The sequence below is a fragment of the Camelus ferus genome, chromosome 12 (assembly GCF_009834535.1).
Source record: "Camelus ferus isolate YT-003-E chromosome 12, BCGSAC_Cfer_1.0, whole genome shotgun sequence".
Taxonomy (NCBI): Eukaryota; Metazoa; Chordata; class Mammalia; order Artiodactyla; family Camelidae; genus Camelus; species Camelus ferus.
Window position 1 is genome coordinate 64,378,252 of NC_045707.1, and position 19,891 is coordinate 64,398,142.

The 19,891-nt window shown below is 38.4% G+C and overlaps 1 protein-coding gene across 2 annotated transcripts in view; it reads left to right on the forward strand.

The window, feature by feature from the left end:
* Nucleotides 1-665: 665 nt before the first annotated feature.
* Nucleotides 666-19,891, forward strand: part of PTPRR (protein tyrosine phosphatase receptor type R) — a 228,771-nt gene continuing 209,545 nt past the window's right edge. The window contains exon 1 of one of the 2 annotated variants that reach the window (XM_032493767.1): nt 666-1,161. In XM_032493767.1, coding sequence (XP_032349658.1) covers nt 1,101-1,161 — 61 coding nt within the window. In that variant the 5' untranslated portion in view covers nt 666-1,100. The remainder of the gene's footprint in view (nt 1,162-19,891) is intronic. The other variant, XM_006191107.3, reaches the window with a different exon arrangement.

The window sequence follows — 19,891 nt, forward strand, 5'->3', positions numbered from 1 at the left end:
AGGAAGAGCTGGTTACAGAAGTAATTCTATTACCTTTCACCTTAGAAAGTAAAATGGAGACTGGAGATAATTATCTCCAGAAAACAAAACGGTGCCTTCTTTTTTTCCCGATTACATGGATATATTCTAGTAATCTACGAGTATGGCCTGAATTCTTTCTGTCACTGCGGTCACAGACTTTGAACTTGAGTCAGGAGAAAGTTTAAAAACGGGGACTGCGCTGCTGAGAGGGGAAAAGAGAAAGAAAAGGGGGAAGTGTTAGAAGGCACCCCGAGGATGCGCGTTTACCGCTTACACCCAGCAGGCTGCCCTCCCCCTGAACGCTTTGCCTGGCAACCCAGGATGCTCAGCGGAAGACACCTGTGCTCTCTTCTCGTGGGCAGCCTGGAGAAGCTGGGCGATCTGCAGGCCAGGAAAGGTCAGCTCCCAGCGGGGAGCTCTGTCCACGTGTCAACCAAGATTTGGGGAAGAGCAGGGCGCGTTTGGAGGTTGACACTTTGTCAGGCTCTCTCCCTCCTCTGGTTCCTCAGGTCAGGCCCTCATCTAGTCCCACCCCATTCCCAGGTTTTTGGCGGATGCTGTATCCCTGATAACCGCCTCCAAGAAGCTCCCCCCCCCCCCCCCCGCGGAGAAGCCTGCTCCCCCCGCAGCCGCCGCTAAGACCCGGAGAAGTGGAATTTCACTTTGAAACTCCCGTGCGGCGCGAGGGCCAGCGCCGGGCATGCTCAGTAGCCGCGGCGCGTCGGGGCTGCTGTTCGCGCTGCGCTGGCCCCGGGCTCCAGGGCTGGCGCGGGAGTTCCCGCGCCGCCTTCCGCGCCGCGGCTGCGGAGCTTCCAGAAGGCCGAGCAGCGGCCGCTCCGAGCGCCTCGGCCCCCGCCCCGCGCCGCCGCCGCCGCCTCCTCTGCCTCTCCTCCTCCCCTGCGGAGGCGAAGCCGGTGCTTCCTCCTGTCGGCGCCGCAGACCGCCCTGCCCGCCCCAGCCGGGGACCTGGGCATGAAGCCCGGAGACCCGGGGGCACTTGGCGGGGGCTCCTTCCAGTAACACTTGGCCTGAAGGGGCGTCGTGGCGGAGTTGCTCCTCCGCCTCTCGATGCAAACACTATGCGGAGAGCGGTCGGCTTCCCTGCGCTGTGCCTGCTTCTGCTTAGTCTTCACGCTGCAGGTAAGAGGTGGCCGGGCGCAGAGCCGGAGCTGTGGGTGAGATGGGCGCCTGCACATGCCTGGGGACTCTCGGAAAAGCTTGCCTCGCAAGGAAAGCCTTAAAAAGGCAAAGCAGGACAGGAGTGACCGGGAAGGGGTGAGGGAGTCATGCACCTGTTGGAAGACTGAGGTAGAAAACTTAAGCTAAAATCAGCTCCTGATTTTTCCTTACCTTGCATGATTAACAGTGAACATTTTCCATACGGATACAGGTTTGCTTCCCCCACCCCTCTCCTCCATCTAGACTCCCAGAGCCTGTTTCTGGGCTCTGCACTTGACTGCCAAATTTTCCGGAGACAGACAAGACATCCTGCTGGATGTAACCTTTTCTACTGCAGCGGCTACATCCACAAGGTCTCTTGGTTTAGCGAGAGCTCACAGGGATGCATTGGCTGTAACCTGATGGACCACATTTCCGCCCAAAAGATCCCAATACACGATTCGTATTAATGATGCCGCTCCGGGCTCCTTTGGCCCCTGCTCTTGTCAGTCGAATTTTCTAAACCAATAAGAGGAACGAAAGATTTTTAAATAGGACCCTCTCTTCTCTTTCAGCATCACGGTCGGGTTCCCGGGGCACTAGACAAAAACCCAATCACAGTTTTAAAGCTGAATACACTGGGGAAGGCACTGTCCCTGGGACAGATTTGATGAGGTCCAGCCAAGAGTGACAGTGAGACGGACTCCCAGATATAAATATTTTTGATAGCAGAACCAGTACCAGGTTTCATATGGAAGCAAACCTTAGGAAGTACCTGGGGAATTTCATATGCGATGTCACTTACAGACCCTGCTTTTTGGCTACATGCAGCCTCCATGTAATGCAAGGACTTGCTGGACTGAATCCTTTATCATTTTTATACACACATGAACCAAAATAGAATATGGCAGAGAGATTTTAGAAACCCTACTGCGACAGCAGTTGTCCATGCAGTAGTCCTGTCGCTGTCAAAGACTATGTGTTCTCCCTGAGTCTGCCTGACACCCAGCAGCACATATTCATTCATTCCTTCAACCAACATTTGTGGAGTATGTACTGTGTCCCAGGGATAGCGAATAAAAATAATGGGTGCAAAATTACAATTTTTGTGCTATCTCTTGAAAAGAGTGGGTGGATCCTTTTCTATGTGGGCAATAATGAGAATGAAATATGGTACTTTCTTATTTCTAGCTAATGCTATTTTAATGTATTGTAAATTTCTTGAACAAGTAATGTATAGGAACATTTAGGCTATAATTAAGTATACATATTAATTGTTATAATTATGTTATATTGTGGAATTTTCAATAATTCTTTGGCACCTCTTGAAAAATAGCAAATAGCTATGACTTGGTCATTAAATTATTTGCAAACAGTTACTGTGAATTCTTTTATTATCACATACAATTCTTTAATGTTGAAATATGAGATTAAAACATACGTATTGAGTTTTATTTACATTATTGTTTAATTATAGCTCTGATACAAACATTCATCCCCCCCCACCAAAAAAAACCACCTCAATTCCTATGAAGTTTAGGAATGATTTAGCTGATCTATCAAAAATATTAGTGTAGTTAATTTTTTAAATGAATATATAACATTTCTAAAGATAACTTTATTAATATGTCTTGAGTAATTATAGCTTTAAAGTGTAAATAAAAATTAAGCAGGTGGAAAACATTTCTAATTTTATTGTAGATGAAGATTTGGGATGAGGAAAATAGAAGACTGTTGTTCGTCAAAGGAAAAACCTAGAAGTCTGTAGCTCTAGATTATACCTGGAGCTCTGCCAAAGAGTGTATTACCAAAGACAAACCAATCCATCTCTAATTTGACTTCTTAATTTGCAAAAAAAAAAAAAAAAATAGCCAATTTGAATTTAGTAAGGCAATGCACTGAAGGCTATCTTCAGATTTCAATTGGAAGATGCTGTGTAGAAATTAATCATATTCATATTTAATATAATGCTTCTGATAGGTGTTTTTCACAGTAGATTACAAGTTTAATATTGTGGTTGTCTTTCCAGTTTCATTTTGAATACATTTTAATTTAAACAGCAATTTGTGGGTCACAAGCTGTCATCAGATTAAAGTTCATCAGTTGTCTAAATAACATTGTTAGGACTTTTCATTAGAACTGAAACAAACCAAATTTCTTGATCTAAGTTCCTGCAAGCTTGGGTAATAAGAAAGTGGGTGAGTGGGAACAAAGATCGAGAAGTCACTGATTGTCTCTACTTGTTGAATGTCTGAGTTTGCCTCTCTTACAGAAGACTCTCCTCTCAGGATAGAAGCTGGCTTTATAAAGAAGGGAAATGAATTCTATATATTCAGGCCTCTTTGGCTGAAAAGCTAATTGATCCAATTGATTATACCCAGGGTAACAGCGGCTACTTTATGCTGGCAGAACTGATGACAATGTTCGAACCCTTTAGGGATGGGAGAAATTGACTTCCAGGATGTGAACGCTCTTCTTAGCTGTACTAGGAACTGTCGGCTTCAATGTAGTCATTCTCCTAATGATAAGGTAGCAAGCTGTTTACAACTTGAGTGTCATCGCCAGTCATTTGGTCATGATTGCTTGAGTCACTATGCAAAAGAAATTAAAAAAAAAAAATTCTGACCACCTCTGAGTTCTGACTGACTCAAGAGGACAGAGTTCTGTGGTCTGTTTGTAATGCCTATGGGAAAAAGGGGGAAGGGGGTACAATGCTATGTAATTAACATCTCTGACTAACAAATTACTGAGCAGGGAGTAATTGTTAGAGAACCTGGACCCAGCTCTATCCATGGCAGCTGATTTTCATAGATGTCCTTAACAAGAGAAGTTACAGTGATTGTCCATCTGGCTGCTTACTATACAGGCGAAAGAACTATGTTCCAGTGAATGGTAGATAGTAAAGTATTTACTTTAAATAGTAAAGTGCCAGTTAACAGCACAGTCAGGATGAAAACCCAGGTTTCCAGGTCTGTGATTGCACATTGTATAAAACCCTGCGCTGATTCTGATAGGTGCGGCCACCATTGTGATAGTGGTACCAGATTCGTTTTACTTAACTCTCCTCACTCGTTACTTCTCTGTGAACCTTCATAATATATAAACTTCAGTTGAAAAGATCACTTCAGAAAGACAACTAAAAGGTAACCCAATAATATGAATGGTTAAAAAAAAATTATGTGAAACAACCACAGAGAGCTTAACTTTCTTCAGTGTTTCTTGTCTTCCTTTGCCCAAAGAACTACGTTCTGTTTCAGGAGATGATATTTACTGGGTAGTATTTTAGTTGCAGAGGAGTGAAGGTTTTAGCTTATCTTAAAAATTCTCGTGTGAAAGCTGTCTTTTTCCTAGTGAATGTATTACTAAGAAACACAGAAGCTGATTTCAGTGCCTTATTCTCTCCTCCAGCTCTGGAAAAGTTTATTTCAGATTTCCACGTTGTTCTTACCGTTGGTCTTTCTGGATGCCACAAGTGGTGCATCTTCTGAAGATGCCTCTTCATTCTCAGAGAAGTGTGTGGTCATTTTCTCTAGTGTTCGAGAAGGAAGGGTTCCTATGATGGGACCGAGAGGATCAGAGAAGTCATTTGCAGAAACACCACCCTCTAAAGAAAGGGTAGACAGATAGGAAGATGATATGTTTTAAGATGTCTTTTTTCAATGAAGAGCCCCTTAGAACTCCAGAATCAGTTTTTTCTGTTCAAAATCACTCCATGTAGTCCTCACAAATGCCAAGGTTCTCCTGTCTTCTCTCCCCCATGGCGTCTCTGATACCATCTCTCACCACTTTCCTCTATTTGTCTCTCTCCAGCCATCGTAGTCTCCTTCCTGTTCCAAAAAGATATCAGGCATTTGCTCACCAAAAAATGTTTTGTTTTGTTTAGTTTTTGCCTGAAATACCCTTTCTCCATAGCTCCATGGCTTAATCCCTCAATTTTAGGTTTTTGCTCAAATGTTAACCCTCTTAGTGAAGCCCTCGCTGACTCTCCTAGTTAATATTTCATCTTTCTCCCCCCAAAAGCTTCAGTACCCCTTTCCTGCTTTACTTTTTTACCAGAGGTCTTTCACTGTCTGTCATACCAATATCTTACTTATTTGTTGTGTTAATGTGGTTCCCCCTCTCCCATTAAAATGTGAGTCCCTTGAAGGCACAGACATTTGTCTGTTTTGTTTACTGCTTTATCTGTTGCAGATCCTCACCAGCCTAGCACCAGGGGATGGTGCCTGCCATAAAAGCTACTAGAGATGAAATAAATACATTAAGTAAATGAAAACAACACAGCAATAGTTCTGGTCTCCTCTTTTCGCATTTAATTTCTTGGCACCCAGGCAAGACACCTAGTCAACTTAGGCACTTCCAGAATGAACTTCCACAGAGCTCATTTATTCAAAACTCAGGTTGCTCTCCAGGAGCCCTGCAAACCCGGGGACTTAAAATCTAAAACAGGCTTTGCCACCACTGGGAACTGAAGGGTGACTAGGGATGGCCTTGAACTACCAATCAGCTCGGTGGCAGAGTCCTTCCAACTGATTGCCAGATGCTGTACAGCCCAGATGCCTTGCTGGTGGGCTATGTTTTCACTTCTTAGTAAAATGCCTTGTGCACATGGGAATGGCCATAGTAATAGGAAAGGATTGACACAGCTGATTTACAAGCAGGATTTAAGGCACAGGACAAACCTGTCTTCTTCTTTGGCATTTGAGAGGTGTAAGTGTATGTATATTTGAGATCACACATGCCTAGCACCGTGGAGATTGCATATTCTACTGGAGATCACACCCTGACTAGCACCTTGTAAAAATTCTGGGATGCATCATCCACATTCAGACTTCTTTGTTTCTCATCTACTTCTCTACCATCTCTTTATCCTGTCATCCTACTGTTGAACATAATTGAGGTGACCAGTTATCTTTTTCTTATCAGTGAATACTTATAGCATTTATCTAATTTGATCTCTTTCTGAATTTTGAAAATCCCCCTCAGTGACTTGCGTGGGGAGCATTGGTTTCTAGCCTGTCTCCTATCTGACTCACCATTCCTCAGTGGTACTTTTAGGTCTTCCTCCGAGCATTATTTAGTGGTTAGTGCTCTCTAGAATTTATGTGACCTTGGTATTTTTTTTCTTTTCTCTCTCTATAATTTCTTCGAATGATTATATTCAGACCTATATATCAAAGGTTCCTAAATTCATATTTTTATCTCAGATATTTCTCCTGAACTCCAGTCTTAGGGAGTCATTGGATATCCCACAAGTGTCATATATCCAACTGTTAATACTCACCACTTCCCATCACAGTTGCTTCTGTTTCTATATTGCCTATCATTGTGAATAACACCAGACTCCCCTACAGTCACCCAAGCCTGGTGGCTTAACAATTAATAACTTGTACCCTGCCTTTGCTGCTTTCATCCAAAAGCTCACCAAGTCTTCTCACCATCTCCTCTCCACTTTCCGTGTCCACATCACTGCCTTGGGATGGGTCCTTATTTCTCAGCTAGTATCTTACAATAACCTGCCATCAAATCCATCCTTCGTAATGATGTCAGAAATAGACTCCGAAAAAGCATACCTAATCATAGTCTCTCTTTGTAAAACTCTCCAATACCGCGATTTCCTTTTCTCTTAGGATAAACCCATACTCATTCACACGGGAAGGTCCTTTCCTATCAGATCTTTCCTAACTCCATCCTTATTTCCTGTCTTCATGTCCTGCTTTGTACACTGTATCATACTAAGAGCAAATCTCATTTGGTTTTATGCCTCGTCCTTTTCATACTGTTTGATTTATCTTAAGTACTCACACTCTGCTTCTTTTTCTAGATAACTTTTTCTCCAACTTCAGATCTTGGTTAGGCACTGCCTGTTTTGAGAATCCTTCCTTTGATACCCCACCTCATTCAAGAAGCTTTCCTAGTTTTTTTTTTTTTTATTTTTGAGGCCTTGTATACTCCTTTATTAATGCACTTAACCTGAACATGTAAATTTTTTGAGGACAATAACAGAACTGTACCTTGTATCTCTGTGTACCCATGACGTAGAATTGTGCCTTGTTACCTAGTATTCCATCATTAAGTGTTCAGTGAATGAATAAATGTATTCAGGATGTATTTGGCAAAATAAATTATGATTAATTTATAGTTGACAAAGAGATTATGTCTCATTTTCATGACACGCTCTTTCAATCCGATTTACATTCATTGGTTACAGAGAAGTGGAAATGGGACAGAAAAGCTTTCATTTAAACATGGTCTATTTAAGGTAAGTTTGTGTTCCATGAGCGTGGTGGTGGTTGAGTGGAGTTGTGTGTTGAGCTCCGCCTAGATAGATACATGGCTGTGTGAATTTCTAGCTCTCCTTCAGGATGGGAATGAGATAAATGTACTTATTTTAAAGAGATCAAAGAATTAGATAAGGTACTTATGTAGGCAGGTAAGGCAGATAAGCATGATTGTTGTGCAGTAAGGAACAGACCCAGAACTCCTAACCCTGATTACTGATTGGGCATCATCTCTCTTGTAGTAGCAGACATGAGCCACTTACACTTTCAGAAGTCAGGTGGGGTTGTGAGGCAGTGGGTTCAATAAATCAAGACCCAAAATAAGCCAACTCTCCCTCCGCCTCCCCAAACCAAAAACAAACCATCACAGAGAAGTTCTGAGTATTTGGATGATGATACGCATCTCTGTTCTCTCTTTTTATGTGTAGACAAAGTCTTTATAAAACCACAAACTTTTTTTTTTTCTTATGGGAGACATGCTTATACCTGAAGGATGGAGACTGGTTTTTGAATTATAAAGTCATTTTTTTTATGGGATGGTAGGACCACACATGACAAGCTCATTTATTGCCATTAGTATTAATGATAACATGGATGTTATGTTTCATGATATTGTTAAGTCTCTTAAAAGCTATTTGTAAAGTCTGATTCAGGGGGCAGAGAAAGCCATTTTTCCCTTTAAAGGAGGATTTTGAAAGATGCGACTTGGCCGTGAGAGCGTTCTTCATCTTCAGAGCACTTACAAGCACTGACACATTTAGAGGAGCATTAGTAGTTCCCAACACAAAAGATCTTAATAGCTTGAAAAAGTTTAATGTTGAAATATTATTTTAAGATCGAATTTCCTAATGCTTACTCACCAAATAATATAACTGTAAGTGTCTATTATTGACATACCACAAAATGACAGCAAATTTAGATTATATTAGCACTTACCATTTAAATGTTTTTTTTTTTACTCATGATGGCTATCTAGACTATTCTCTCATAATCAAATCTCATTTGATTTCAATATATGAAGATACTGATAGCCATTAAAATTGCAGCCACATGGACTGACAACAAAGCCAAACTAATTGTTTACATGAAACAGCGATCTGGATCAATACGTCTAATGGCGCTGAAGTAAAGGCCAAGTTCAGTGGAGACAAAGAATTTTTTTTACCTAGTTCAGACCTGAAACAATGTCCAGTTGTTGATTTAAATGTGCAGAAAGGCTTATGGCGGCCCTAAACTACTGATTCTTTGGAAAAGAGCACAAAATGAGCACCTGGTAAGAGTGTCTCACAGTGATTTACTGGTCCGTTCAGCAGCGTGTACAGAGCAAGACTCTATAGCTGTTTCACCACAGTAATGACCCAGTTCTGATGGAGATGGGAGGGAAGAGGAAGCAAACTGCATAACCGTACAGAGTCAGCTCCCATCACTGGGTTACCTTCACTTACCTAGAAAGATGCTCAGTACAAAATGTGCTAAACCTAATATCATGACGAGTTAGTCTGAAAGGCCATCAGTCCATCAATATAAAGGTGTGGTTTTAAGTTAAAGTAATTTACTTTCTTCATCTTGTTGATCCAAGACTGTTTTTACTCTCTCTGGAAGAAAATGAAATCGCTTAAGCAGAGAAGTAAAAAGAAAATTGAAATGAAGGAGAAAATGCCATGTTTTTGCACAGCTTGGAGCAGAATACTGGAGTAGTTAAGAGCATGGATACTGTGGCCAGGCTCAAATCCAAGCATGATCACTCACTCTCTCTGTAATTTAGGGCAAGTGACTTAATCTTTCCAATTCTCAATTTCCTCTTTTTAAAATGGAGACCATGTCCTGTACAACTGTAGGGTTGATGTTGTGTATTAAACAGGATAACGTAATATAAAATAAACTGCTCTGTCTTGGTAACTGCCATGTTGGGTATGATCTGATGAGGGGTGGGAGAGATCAGATGCTAAGTGATCGACTAATATCTTGGAGCCATTTCTCCTTCTTTCTGTCTTTGAGCCAATGCTAGAGAATCATACATGCCCAAGAGAGATTCTGGATTCCAACCTTGCTTTCAGCTGGGTCTTATCTGCATCGCTTTCCTTTGCCCTTGTCATGAGCCTTACTAAATGTGCAGGTTTGCGGTGGATCATGAGCTCTAAAACAGCCACCTGTCGCTTTTGGCCACTGAGAGGCTGGAGGGATCCGGCCAGGCCCAGGACGTCAGACCTCATTCTCCTCCCAGCTCTTCTTCACCACCAAGCCCCTCAATAAAATAGTTAAACATTCTCCCCCGCAATTCACTCAGCTTTTCTATCTTAGGAAAGATGTAACACACTGATCTACTCCTGATAAAAATAGCTGTATAATTGTATGGTCTTTCCCTAACAAAATGTTCATATTTTTCAAATAACTATGAGAAAGCCCTAGCCCAGTAGCATTAATTTCCAGGGATGGATGAAGGGACCAGGACAGGATGGAGTAGAGATGTTGACCTGGAGAGCCTACCAGGTGCCCCTCAAATCCCCAAATGCAGGCAAAGGAGACCAGGGCAAGGATGCCTTCAGGTGGCCACTGTAGACCTCCTTCCTCACCCTCCTCTTGCCTGAAAATGCGGGCATTTGTCTCTGTGGTATCATTACTATGACAATATTTTAATTTTTCATTTGTTCTCATGTTCATTTTGCTCTGTTTTAATGTAATTTCTAATCTACTTTGAGAATTATTCTTAAACAGACATTTCTTTTTCTTGTGTTGCAAGTGTAGTCCAGCTTTCAAGTCATCTGGAGAACTCCACTGTGAAAAATGATGGTAATAGATTATAATCTATTTATAAATAATAATATTTTAGCTGTTTACATAACAATGGCTAAGGTGTAAAAATTAGATTTTTCAAATTTGCTTACTGCTTCATCTCAGTAAGTGCAAATGGAACTCAATTCCTATGATTTCAGCAAAGGCTAGTGTTTCTCAGCTTTCTAGCCATATGATTATTTTGCCCCCACTCTGCATTTCCCCATAGGGCAAATCTTGACCAAGGTCTTCTCTTAATGGCTGTATAGAACTTAAGAGATAGTAGCATTAATTATCAGAGAAATGCAAGTCAAAACTACATTGAGATATCCATCACACTGATCAGAATGGCTGTCATTAAAAAGTCCACAAACCATAAATGCTACAGAGGGTGTGGAGAAAAGGGAACCCTCCTACACTGTTGATGGGAATGTAGTTTGGTGCAGCCACTATGGAAAACAGTATGAAGATTCCTTAAAAAACTAAAAATAGACTTACCACATGATCCAGCAATCCCACTCCTGGGTTTCTGTCTGGAGGAAACTCTAATTCGAAAAGATACGTGCATACCAATGTTCACAGCAGCACTATTTCCAACAGCCAAGATACGGATGCAACCTGAATGTCCACCGACAAATGACTGGTTAAAGAAGTTGTGGTGTGTATGTGTGTATATATGTATATACCACTCAGCCATAAAAAGGAATAAACTGATGCCATTTGCAGCAACATAGATGGACCTGGAGGTTGTCATACTAAGTGAGTAAGCCAGAAAGAGAAAGAAAAATATCACATGATTTCACTTATATGTGGAATATTTAAAAAATGATACAAATGAACTTACTTACAAAAAAGAAACAGACTCACAGACATAGAAGACAAACTTATGGTTACCAGATAGGGAAGGGTGGGGGTGGAGTAATAAATTAGGAGTTCAGGGTTTGCAGATACTAACTACTATATATAAAATAGGTAAGCAACAGGGTCCTACTGTATAGCACAGGGAACTATATTCAATATCTTGTAATAAGCTACAATGGAAAACAATCTGAAAATGAATATATATATATATAATTTTTATATATATATAAATAACTGAATCACTATACTATACACCAGAAATTAACATAGCAGTGTAAACTTCAATTAAAAAAAAAAAAAAAGATAGTACCATTCACTCCTATCAACCTCTCCTCCATGCATTCTTCAACTCAGTTCTCCAGAAACCAGGGAGCATCTGACTATTTCTTTCTGAGCCAACATAAGCCTTACTTCCTCCAGCCATTGGTCTTAACCCCATTTCTTCTTGATGACTTATGTCTAGTCACACTGTCCCAAGGGGTGCTGTCCTAATTGTATTATGTTTCACTCTGCAATACTTATTTATCAGATGAGATATAACGCTATTAAAGCTGGGCGAAAATCAGGAAACATGAAACCCCTTCACGGTAATGTTGCCACCGGCACGTGGCGCACGGCAGATTTCCACTGAAATGGCTGTCAATTCTGTGACTCCCAGATAGAATTTTACACTGTGCAGCTCAACTCTGGGTAGAAGATCCAAATAGGAAGAACTGAGGGACACCCAGAGTAGTTACAGCAAGCTGTAAATGGGACTAGGAGCCACATTTTCCAATGAAGTATTTGAGGAAATATGAAGGAGCGCTTATAGTAAAGAACATGCCGGAGAAGTTTACAAGTTGCCGTCATTAAAGTCATTTCTGATTCTTCTAGGATTCAGGTCTTATGAAAATAGACTAATTGCTTCGCTGTTTTTTTTTATTTTAGTATAAATATACTAGAAATATCCCTGGCCAAACACTTGAAACATTTAAGTTGTATTAGAAGAAGACACAGAGCCTCCTCCTGATGTCACAGCCTAGAGACCAGGGTGAAGACTTGATTTTAGGAAAACCATTTCTAGAAGGAGGTGTTCCTGCAATAACAAGCTCTTTTGCCAGGGGGCCAAGATTGTTTGCAGTTTTTATAAATTCAATTATAATTCAAGTAAAATTTACAATTGCTATCTTTTAGAAACACTCATTTTATTTTATTGTACTTTTTATGACAGAATTGCTGGTTTGAAGATGAACTTTTTTTGTCAAATCAGTTATTTGCACCAGAAATGGACACATTGTCATTGACTGTACTTCAATAAAAACAAAATCTTAAAAAAAAATGGCTGTATGGTGTCAGGAAAGAAAACAACTGTGTGCACATATAAATATATACATATATACATGTAACATATGTTGTCAGAACATTGCTAGGACACACACTGAATTTTACAAAATTGACTTGTGTATAGACAGAGACACAATGGAAATCTCTCAAAACACTGATGTAATTTCCTATTAAGTATAGCTACCAGTGGGGAAGGGGGTGGGAAGGGATAAATTGGGAGTTCGAGATTTGCAGATACTGACTGGTATATATAAAACAGATAAACAAGTTTATATGGTATAGCACAGGGAACTGTATTTGATATCTTGTAGTAGCTTACAGTGAAAAATAATATGAAAATGAATATGTGTATATTCATATATGACTGAAGCTTTGTGCTGTACACCAGAAACTGATGCAACATTGTAAACTGACTATAATTCAATAAAAAGAAAGATTAATAGGAATGATCATATGTTATATGTGGAAGGTTATCTTATCAGACCTCAGTTGTCACATGTACAGAGGGCAGTTGTGTTCACCAGGAAGATTTAGTATTATTACTGTGGGTGCTTCTAATTGGAGATTAGTACTGTGGTGACCCCATGGGTTTGAATTACCAATAGGATTATAGAACAACTGGAAGAATAGTTTTAGTGCTAGCCTCCTTACATCCAAGGATATCACTCCTAAAAATCCCTGCTCCTTTAAGTTTCCAAAGGGTCATATACTATACTTATGGAAAAACTTACCTCATTGGAAATAATCAGTACCATGTGAAATCTAACTGAATTGAGATTCTCTTTTACTGATGTACATTTAAAAAAATTTTTTTTTATTGAAATGTAGCTGATTTACAGTGTTAGTTTCATGTGTACAGTAAAGCGATTCAGTTATACATATACATACATATGTATATTATTTCCCATTCTTTTCCATTGTATGTTATTACAAGAAATTGAATATAGTTCCCTGTGCTATACAGTATGTCCTCCTCATTTATCTGTTTTATACATAGTAATGTGTATCTGTTAATCCCAAACTCCTAATTTATCCCTTCCCCACCCTTTCCCCTTTGGCAGCCATAGTTTGTTTTCTCTGTCCATGCATCTATTTTTGTTTGTAAATAAGATTTGTATCATTTTTTTAGATTCTACATGTAAGTGATATCATACATTTGTCTTTGTCTGACTTACGCCACTCGATATGATAATCTCCAGGTCCATCCACATTGCTGCAAATGGCATTATTTTATTCTTTCTATGGCTGAATAATATTCCACTGTGTGTGTGTGTGTGTGTGTGTGTGTGTGTGTGTGTGTGTATGTACCACATCTTCTTTATCTAGTCATCTGTTGATGGACATTTAGGTGGTTTCCATGTCTTGGCTATTGTAAGTAGTGCTGCTATGAACATTACATGTCTTTTTGAATTATATTTTTCTCCTGATATATGTCCAGGAATGGGATTGCTGGATCATATGGTAAGTCTATTTTTAGTTTTTTAAGGAACCTCCATACTGTCCTCCATAGTGGCTGCACTAATTTACATTCCCATCAACACTGTAAGAGGGTTCCTTTTTCTCCACACTTCTCTAGCATTTATTATTTGTAGACTTTCTGATGACGGCCATCCTGACTAGTGTGAGGTGCTACCTCATTGTAGTTTTGATTTGCATTTCTCTAATAATTAGTGATGTTGAGCATCTTTTAATGTGCCTGTTGGCCATCTGGATGTCTTCTTTGGAGAAATGTCTGTTTAGGTCTTCTGCCCATTTTTTGATTGGGTATATATATATATAAGCTGTATGAGCTGTTTGTATATTTTGGAGATTTGTCCCTTGTCAGTTGTGTCATTTGCAAATATTTCCTCCCATTCTGTAAGTTGTCTTTTCATTTTGTTTATGTTTTCCTTTGCTGTGCAAAAGCTTTTAAGTTTAATTAGGTCCCATTTGTTTACTTTTGCTTTTATTTCCATTATTCTAGGAGAAGGATCCAAAAAAATATTGCTGTCAAAGAGTATATTATGTCAAAATATACTGTTCTGCCTGTATTTTCCTCTGAGTTTTATAGTATCCCACCTTACATTTAGGTCTTTAATCCATTTTGAGTGTATTTTTGTATACAGTGTTAGAGAATGCTGTAATTTCATTCTTTTACATGCAACTGTCCAGTTTTCTCAGCACCACTTATTAAAGAGACTCTTTTCTCCACTGTATGATCTTGCCTCCTTTGCCATAGATTAATTGACCATAAGTGCATGTATTTATTCCTGGACTTTCTATCCTGTTCCACTGATCGATGGGTCTGTTTTTGTGCCAGTACCATCCTGTTTTGATTGATTGACTGTAGCTTTGTAATATAGTCTGAAGTTGAGGTGTATGATTCCTCCAGCTCTGTTCTTCTTTCTCAAGATTGTTTTGGCTATTTGGAGTCTTTTATGTTTCCATACAAATTTAAAAAACTTTTGTTCCAGTTCTGTGAAAAATGTCATTAGTCATTTGTTAGGGATTGCACTGAATCTGTAGACTGCCTTGGTTTGTATGGCCATTTTAACAATATTGATTCTTCCGATCCAAGAACATGGTATATCTTCCCATCTGTTTGTGTCATCTTCAGTTTCTTTCATCAGTGTCTTATAGGTTTTGGATTACAGGTCCTTTTCTAATCTGGTTGTAGGTATACAAGAGCCACCTTCATTTTTTGATGGGAAAACTGAGGCTCAGAGGTGGCTTAGGAGACTTGCTCAAGTTCACATAGATGAGGGCGGTTAGGTATTGAAACTACAATCTAGGTCCCTTATCTCTTAACCCATTGCTTTTTTAAAAAGTATGTTTCTAGGGGAGAGGGTATAGCTCAAGTGTTAGAGTGCATGTTTAGCATGCACGAGGTGGTGGGTTCAGTCCCCAGTACCTCCTCTAAAAGTAAACAAATCTAATTGCCTTTCCGTTACCAAAATAAAATAATTAAATAATACAACAATAAAAACAAGTGTATTTCTTTCCTTTTTCAATACTATTATTAGGTATTTTGTATGTAAACTTTCACTGGTACTCTTGTACATTTTTAACTTTTCCTGAGAGGCACTTACAAATCAAATGAGAATCTTGTCATTTTTCATGTGGAAATTCCCGAGAGACTTCCTTGATGTTATCCATTTACATCTCCTTCCTGGAGAAGAAAGTGCTGGAGATCCTTGAAAAATTATGATTGTCCTTTTATAAGATGATCAGAGAACAAAGTTTCCTTTTTTTTGATTGTTCACTTTTTCAGGTCTCTTTGGAGACTGTTTCATCCTTTTGTTCCTTTCGCAAGTCACTGACACTGATTTAAACACTTGCAGTACAAGGATTTATTCTGAGACGGTGTATGCAAGGCCATTCTACCTTGTACATCCAGGAACTACCAACACTGAATTTGAAATAATGAATCATAATTTACTCTAACTTAACATTGTAATTTCATACGTTTCTCTTCCCTTTGTTAAAGATCTCTTCAGAGATGATCAAGGTCATGTCCAGAGTGAAATTTCAATTGTGGAATTTTATGATCATCAAAACTGGATATCCTCGTGTAAATGTTGCTTCTGTGATAAACGTACTTTTATTTTAAATGCAGATAAGTATCTTTGACAAGCTACTTACCAGACATTTTATGAGACCCTTTGTCCCTTAGAAGTAGAGAAAATTGTCATTGAACTCTCAGTGAAGATGAGGAATCCTAGTACACATTTCATTTCAACTTTTCTCTCATTCTTTACAAGAACTGTTTCAGTCCTTCTCCGTTCTTCTGGAACCTCCCATCTTTCCTCCCCCATCCTCTCTCTCTCATGAGATGACTTCATCTCCTTCTGCACAGGGAAAATAGAAGCCATCAGAAGATAACTTGCTCAACTTCCACCATCAAACCCATTAACGTCCTTCATCTTCCCACCTCTCCCCTCTTGCTGTATTTTAATGGGAGAAACATCTCCCCCAAACCCAGGGCGCATCCCACTGCCTGCATTCTGGATGCAGCTCCTCCAGTGTTCTGGGGGAGCTCAGTCCACTGATACTGCATCTGCTTTCTCCTGTATTTTCAACCGCTCCTTCTCAACTAGCTTCTTCCTTTTAAGGATTAACTGTATTAAAATTTCTCCTATCTTGGGGCAAAAAAAAAAAAAATCCCTCAACCCAACCTTCCCTTCTTGAAAATACACTGTTACTCTCTTATCACACCCAAGCTTGTTGCAGGAGTCGTTATGTATGTTGTTTCTCATTTATCTTCCACTCCATCCTCAATCCAGTTAAATCTAGCTTTCTCCCCCAAACTCACACACGGAAACTGCTTCTCTATACATTTATCAATCATTTGTTAATGAGATAGATTTACATTTAGTGATGAAAAAATATGTTTTGATGCAGTTTTGAGTGAAAAAAAGTAGCTTACAAAACATAATATAGCATAATCTACTGACTTTTTTGCTGTGTAGTTCTGTGGATTTTTACACATGTATAGATTCATGTAAACACAGTACAGAAAAGTTCAAACACCCCAAAAACTCTTTCATGCCCTTTCCCCGTCCCCCAACCAATGAATCCTGATAACGGTTGATCTATCCTCCAGCACTAGTTCTTTTTCTTTTCTAGAATGTTCTATAAATGGAATCATGTAACTTTTGGCAACTGTCTTCCTTGAGATTCATCCAAGTTATTGTGTGGGTCAGTAGTTCATTTTTTTTAAAATTGGTAAGTAACATTCTATTTTATAAATGTATCAGTTTGTTTTCCATTCATCCACTGAAGGACATTTGAATTTCCATTAGGGAGTAATTATGACTAGAGCTGCTGCAAAAGTTTCTTTATAGATTTTTGTGTGTGTGAACATGTTTTTATTTCTCTAGGTTAAGTATACAGAAGTGGAATTACTGGGTCATATGATAAATATGTTTAACTTTGCAAAAAAACCCTTCCAAACCGTTTTCCAGAGTATCTTTGCCATTTTGTATTCTTATCAGCAGGCTATGAGGCTTCTAGTTGCTCCAGCAGCACTGAGCATTGTTGGTATTTTTCATCTTAGCAATTCTAAGGGGTGTGTAGTGGTATGATATTCTCAATTTTAATATGCATTTCCTTACTGGCCAAATATTCATATGCCTAATTGCCATTCACGTGTCTTTGATCATGTGTCTGTTCAAGTCGTTAGCCCATTTTTAAATTGGTTTGTTCATTTTCCTATTGCTGAGTTTTTTGAGTTCTTTATAAGTCCTTGGTTGGATATGTGATTTCTCATTATAAGTCCTTTGTTGGATGTGTGATTTGCAATTATTTTCTTCCACTCTGTAGCTTGCTGTTTCATTCCCTTAACAGTGTCTTTCACAGAGCAAAACTGTAAAAATTTTGATCCAGTCCAGTTTATCAATTTTTTTCTCTTATGGATTATAATTTTGGTGTCATATGTTAAGAACTCTTTGCCTAACCCTAGGTATAAAGATTTTCTCTCATATTTTCTTCTGAAAGTTTTATAGTTGTACATTATATATTTAGATCTATGGTCTTTTATGAGTTCATTTTGTATAAAGTATGAAGTTTATGTAAAGATTCATTTTGTTGCAAATGAATGTCCTATGGTTCCAATATCATTTGAAAAGACTATCCCTTATTGTTTTTGTATCTTGGTCAAAAATCAAATGGTAACATTTTCTCTGGATCTATTTTTGAACTTTATTTTTTCCATTGATTTATGTACCTCTTCTTTTGCTAATACCACACAATATTGAGTACTGGGGCTTTACAGTGAGTCTTAGAATTGGGCAGTATTTTTCTGCCACCTTTATTCTTTGTTTTCAAAATTGTTTTAACTATTCCATTTTAGAACCAGTCTTTGCTTTTCTCTCTCTCTCTCTCTGTATATATGTGTGTGTATACACACACATATATATATACATATAAATATAGATAGAAAATTCTGCCTGAATTTTTATCGTAATTATTGAATAATTTACATCTTCATTACGTAGAGTCTTCCAATTCATGAACACAGTATGTCTGTCTGTTTATTCAGTCCTTTTTTGATTTATGTTCTCAGCATTTTGTAATTTTTAGTATATATATATCCTATAAATGTTTTTTTTAACATTTTTTATTGATTTATAATCATTTTACAATGTTGTGTCAAATTCCAGTGTTCAGCACAATTTTTCAGTCATTCATGGACATATATATCCTATAAATGTTTTGTTAGAATTATACCTAAGTATTTTTTGTAACTGTTGTAAATATATTTTTTTTAATTTCAGTTTTCAATTGTAAATTGCTAGCTTATAGAAATTCCATTGATTTTCATAGGTTGACCTTATATTCCGTGAACTTGCTAAACTCACCTGCTAGTTCTACAAAAATTGTGGTGGATTCCTTGGGATTTTCTTTTTAGATAATTAAGCCATCTGCAAATAGAACAATTCTATTTTTTCTCCCCCAATCTGTATGCCTTTTACTTCTGTTTGTTTGTTTGTTTTATGGCACTAGTAGGACTTTGATTCAGTACAGTGTCGTATAGAAGTGGTAAGGGTGTCATACTTACCTTGCCCTCCGTCTTAAGAGAGGGAAGTATTCAGTCTTGCACCATTAAACCTAACGTTAGCTGTGGGTTTTTGTGTAGGTGACTTTTATAAGGTTGAAGAAGTTCCCTTCTATTTCTAGTTTGCTTAATTTTTTTGTTATGAGTTGTTGTGAATTTTGCCAAGTGCTTCTTCTGCATCAGTGGTATGGTAATGTGGTTTTCCTCCCTAGACTGTTAGTATGATGGATTACATTGGTTACTTTTCAAATATTGAAGCAGTTTTACATTCCCAGGATAATTAAACCCTATTTGGTTATGGTGTATTATTCTTTTTATATGTTTCTGCATTCAGTTTGCTAACACTTTCTTGAGAATTTTTGCATCTGTATTTATTGTGATATTGGTATAGAGTTTTCTTTTTTAGTACTGTTTGGTTTTATCAGAGTAATTTTGATCTCATACAATAATTTGGGGAGTGTTCCCTCCTCTTCTGTTTTCTGGAAGAAGTTGTGTGGAATTGAAGTTATTTTTTCTTTAAATGTTTGAATTTGCCAGTGGAACCATTTGATTCTGAAAATTTCTTTTTCAGCAAAAATTTATGTAGGAATTCAATTTATCTTATAATTTTAGGACAGTTTAGGTTTCTATTTCGTCTTGAGTGAGTTTCATTAGTTTGTGGGTTTTGAGGAGCTGGTCATTTCATCTAAGTTGTTGAACATGTATGTGAAGGATTATACACAGAATTCTCTTATTGTCCTCTTCATGTCTCCTGAATGTGTAGTGATGTTCTTCCTTTCATCTGAAATGGGTAACTTGTGTCTTCTCTATTTCCTTGCCCATCTTGCTAGAGTTTTATCAATTTATTGATGTTTTCAAAGAATCAGCTTTTGTTTCATTGATTTTCCTCTACTGTTTCCCTATTTTCAGTGTAATTATTTCTGCTTTTAACTTTTTAATTTCT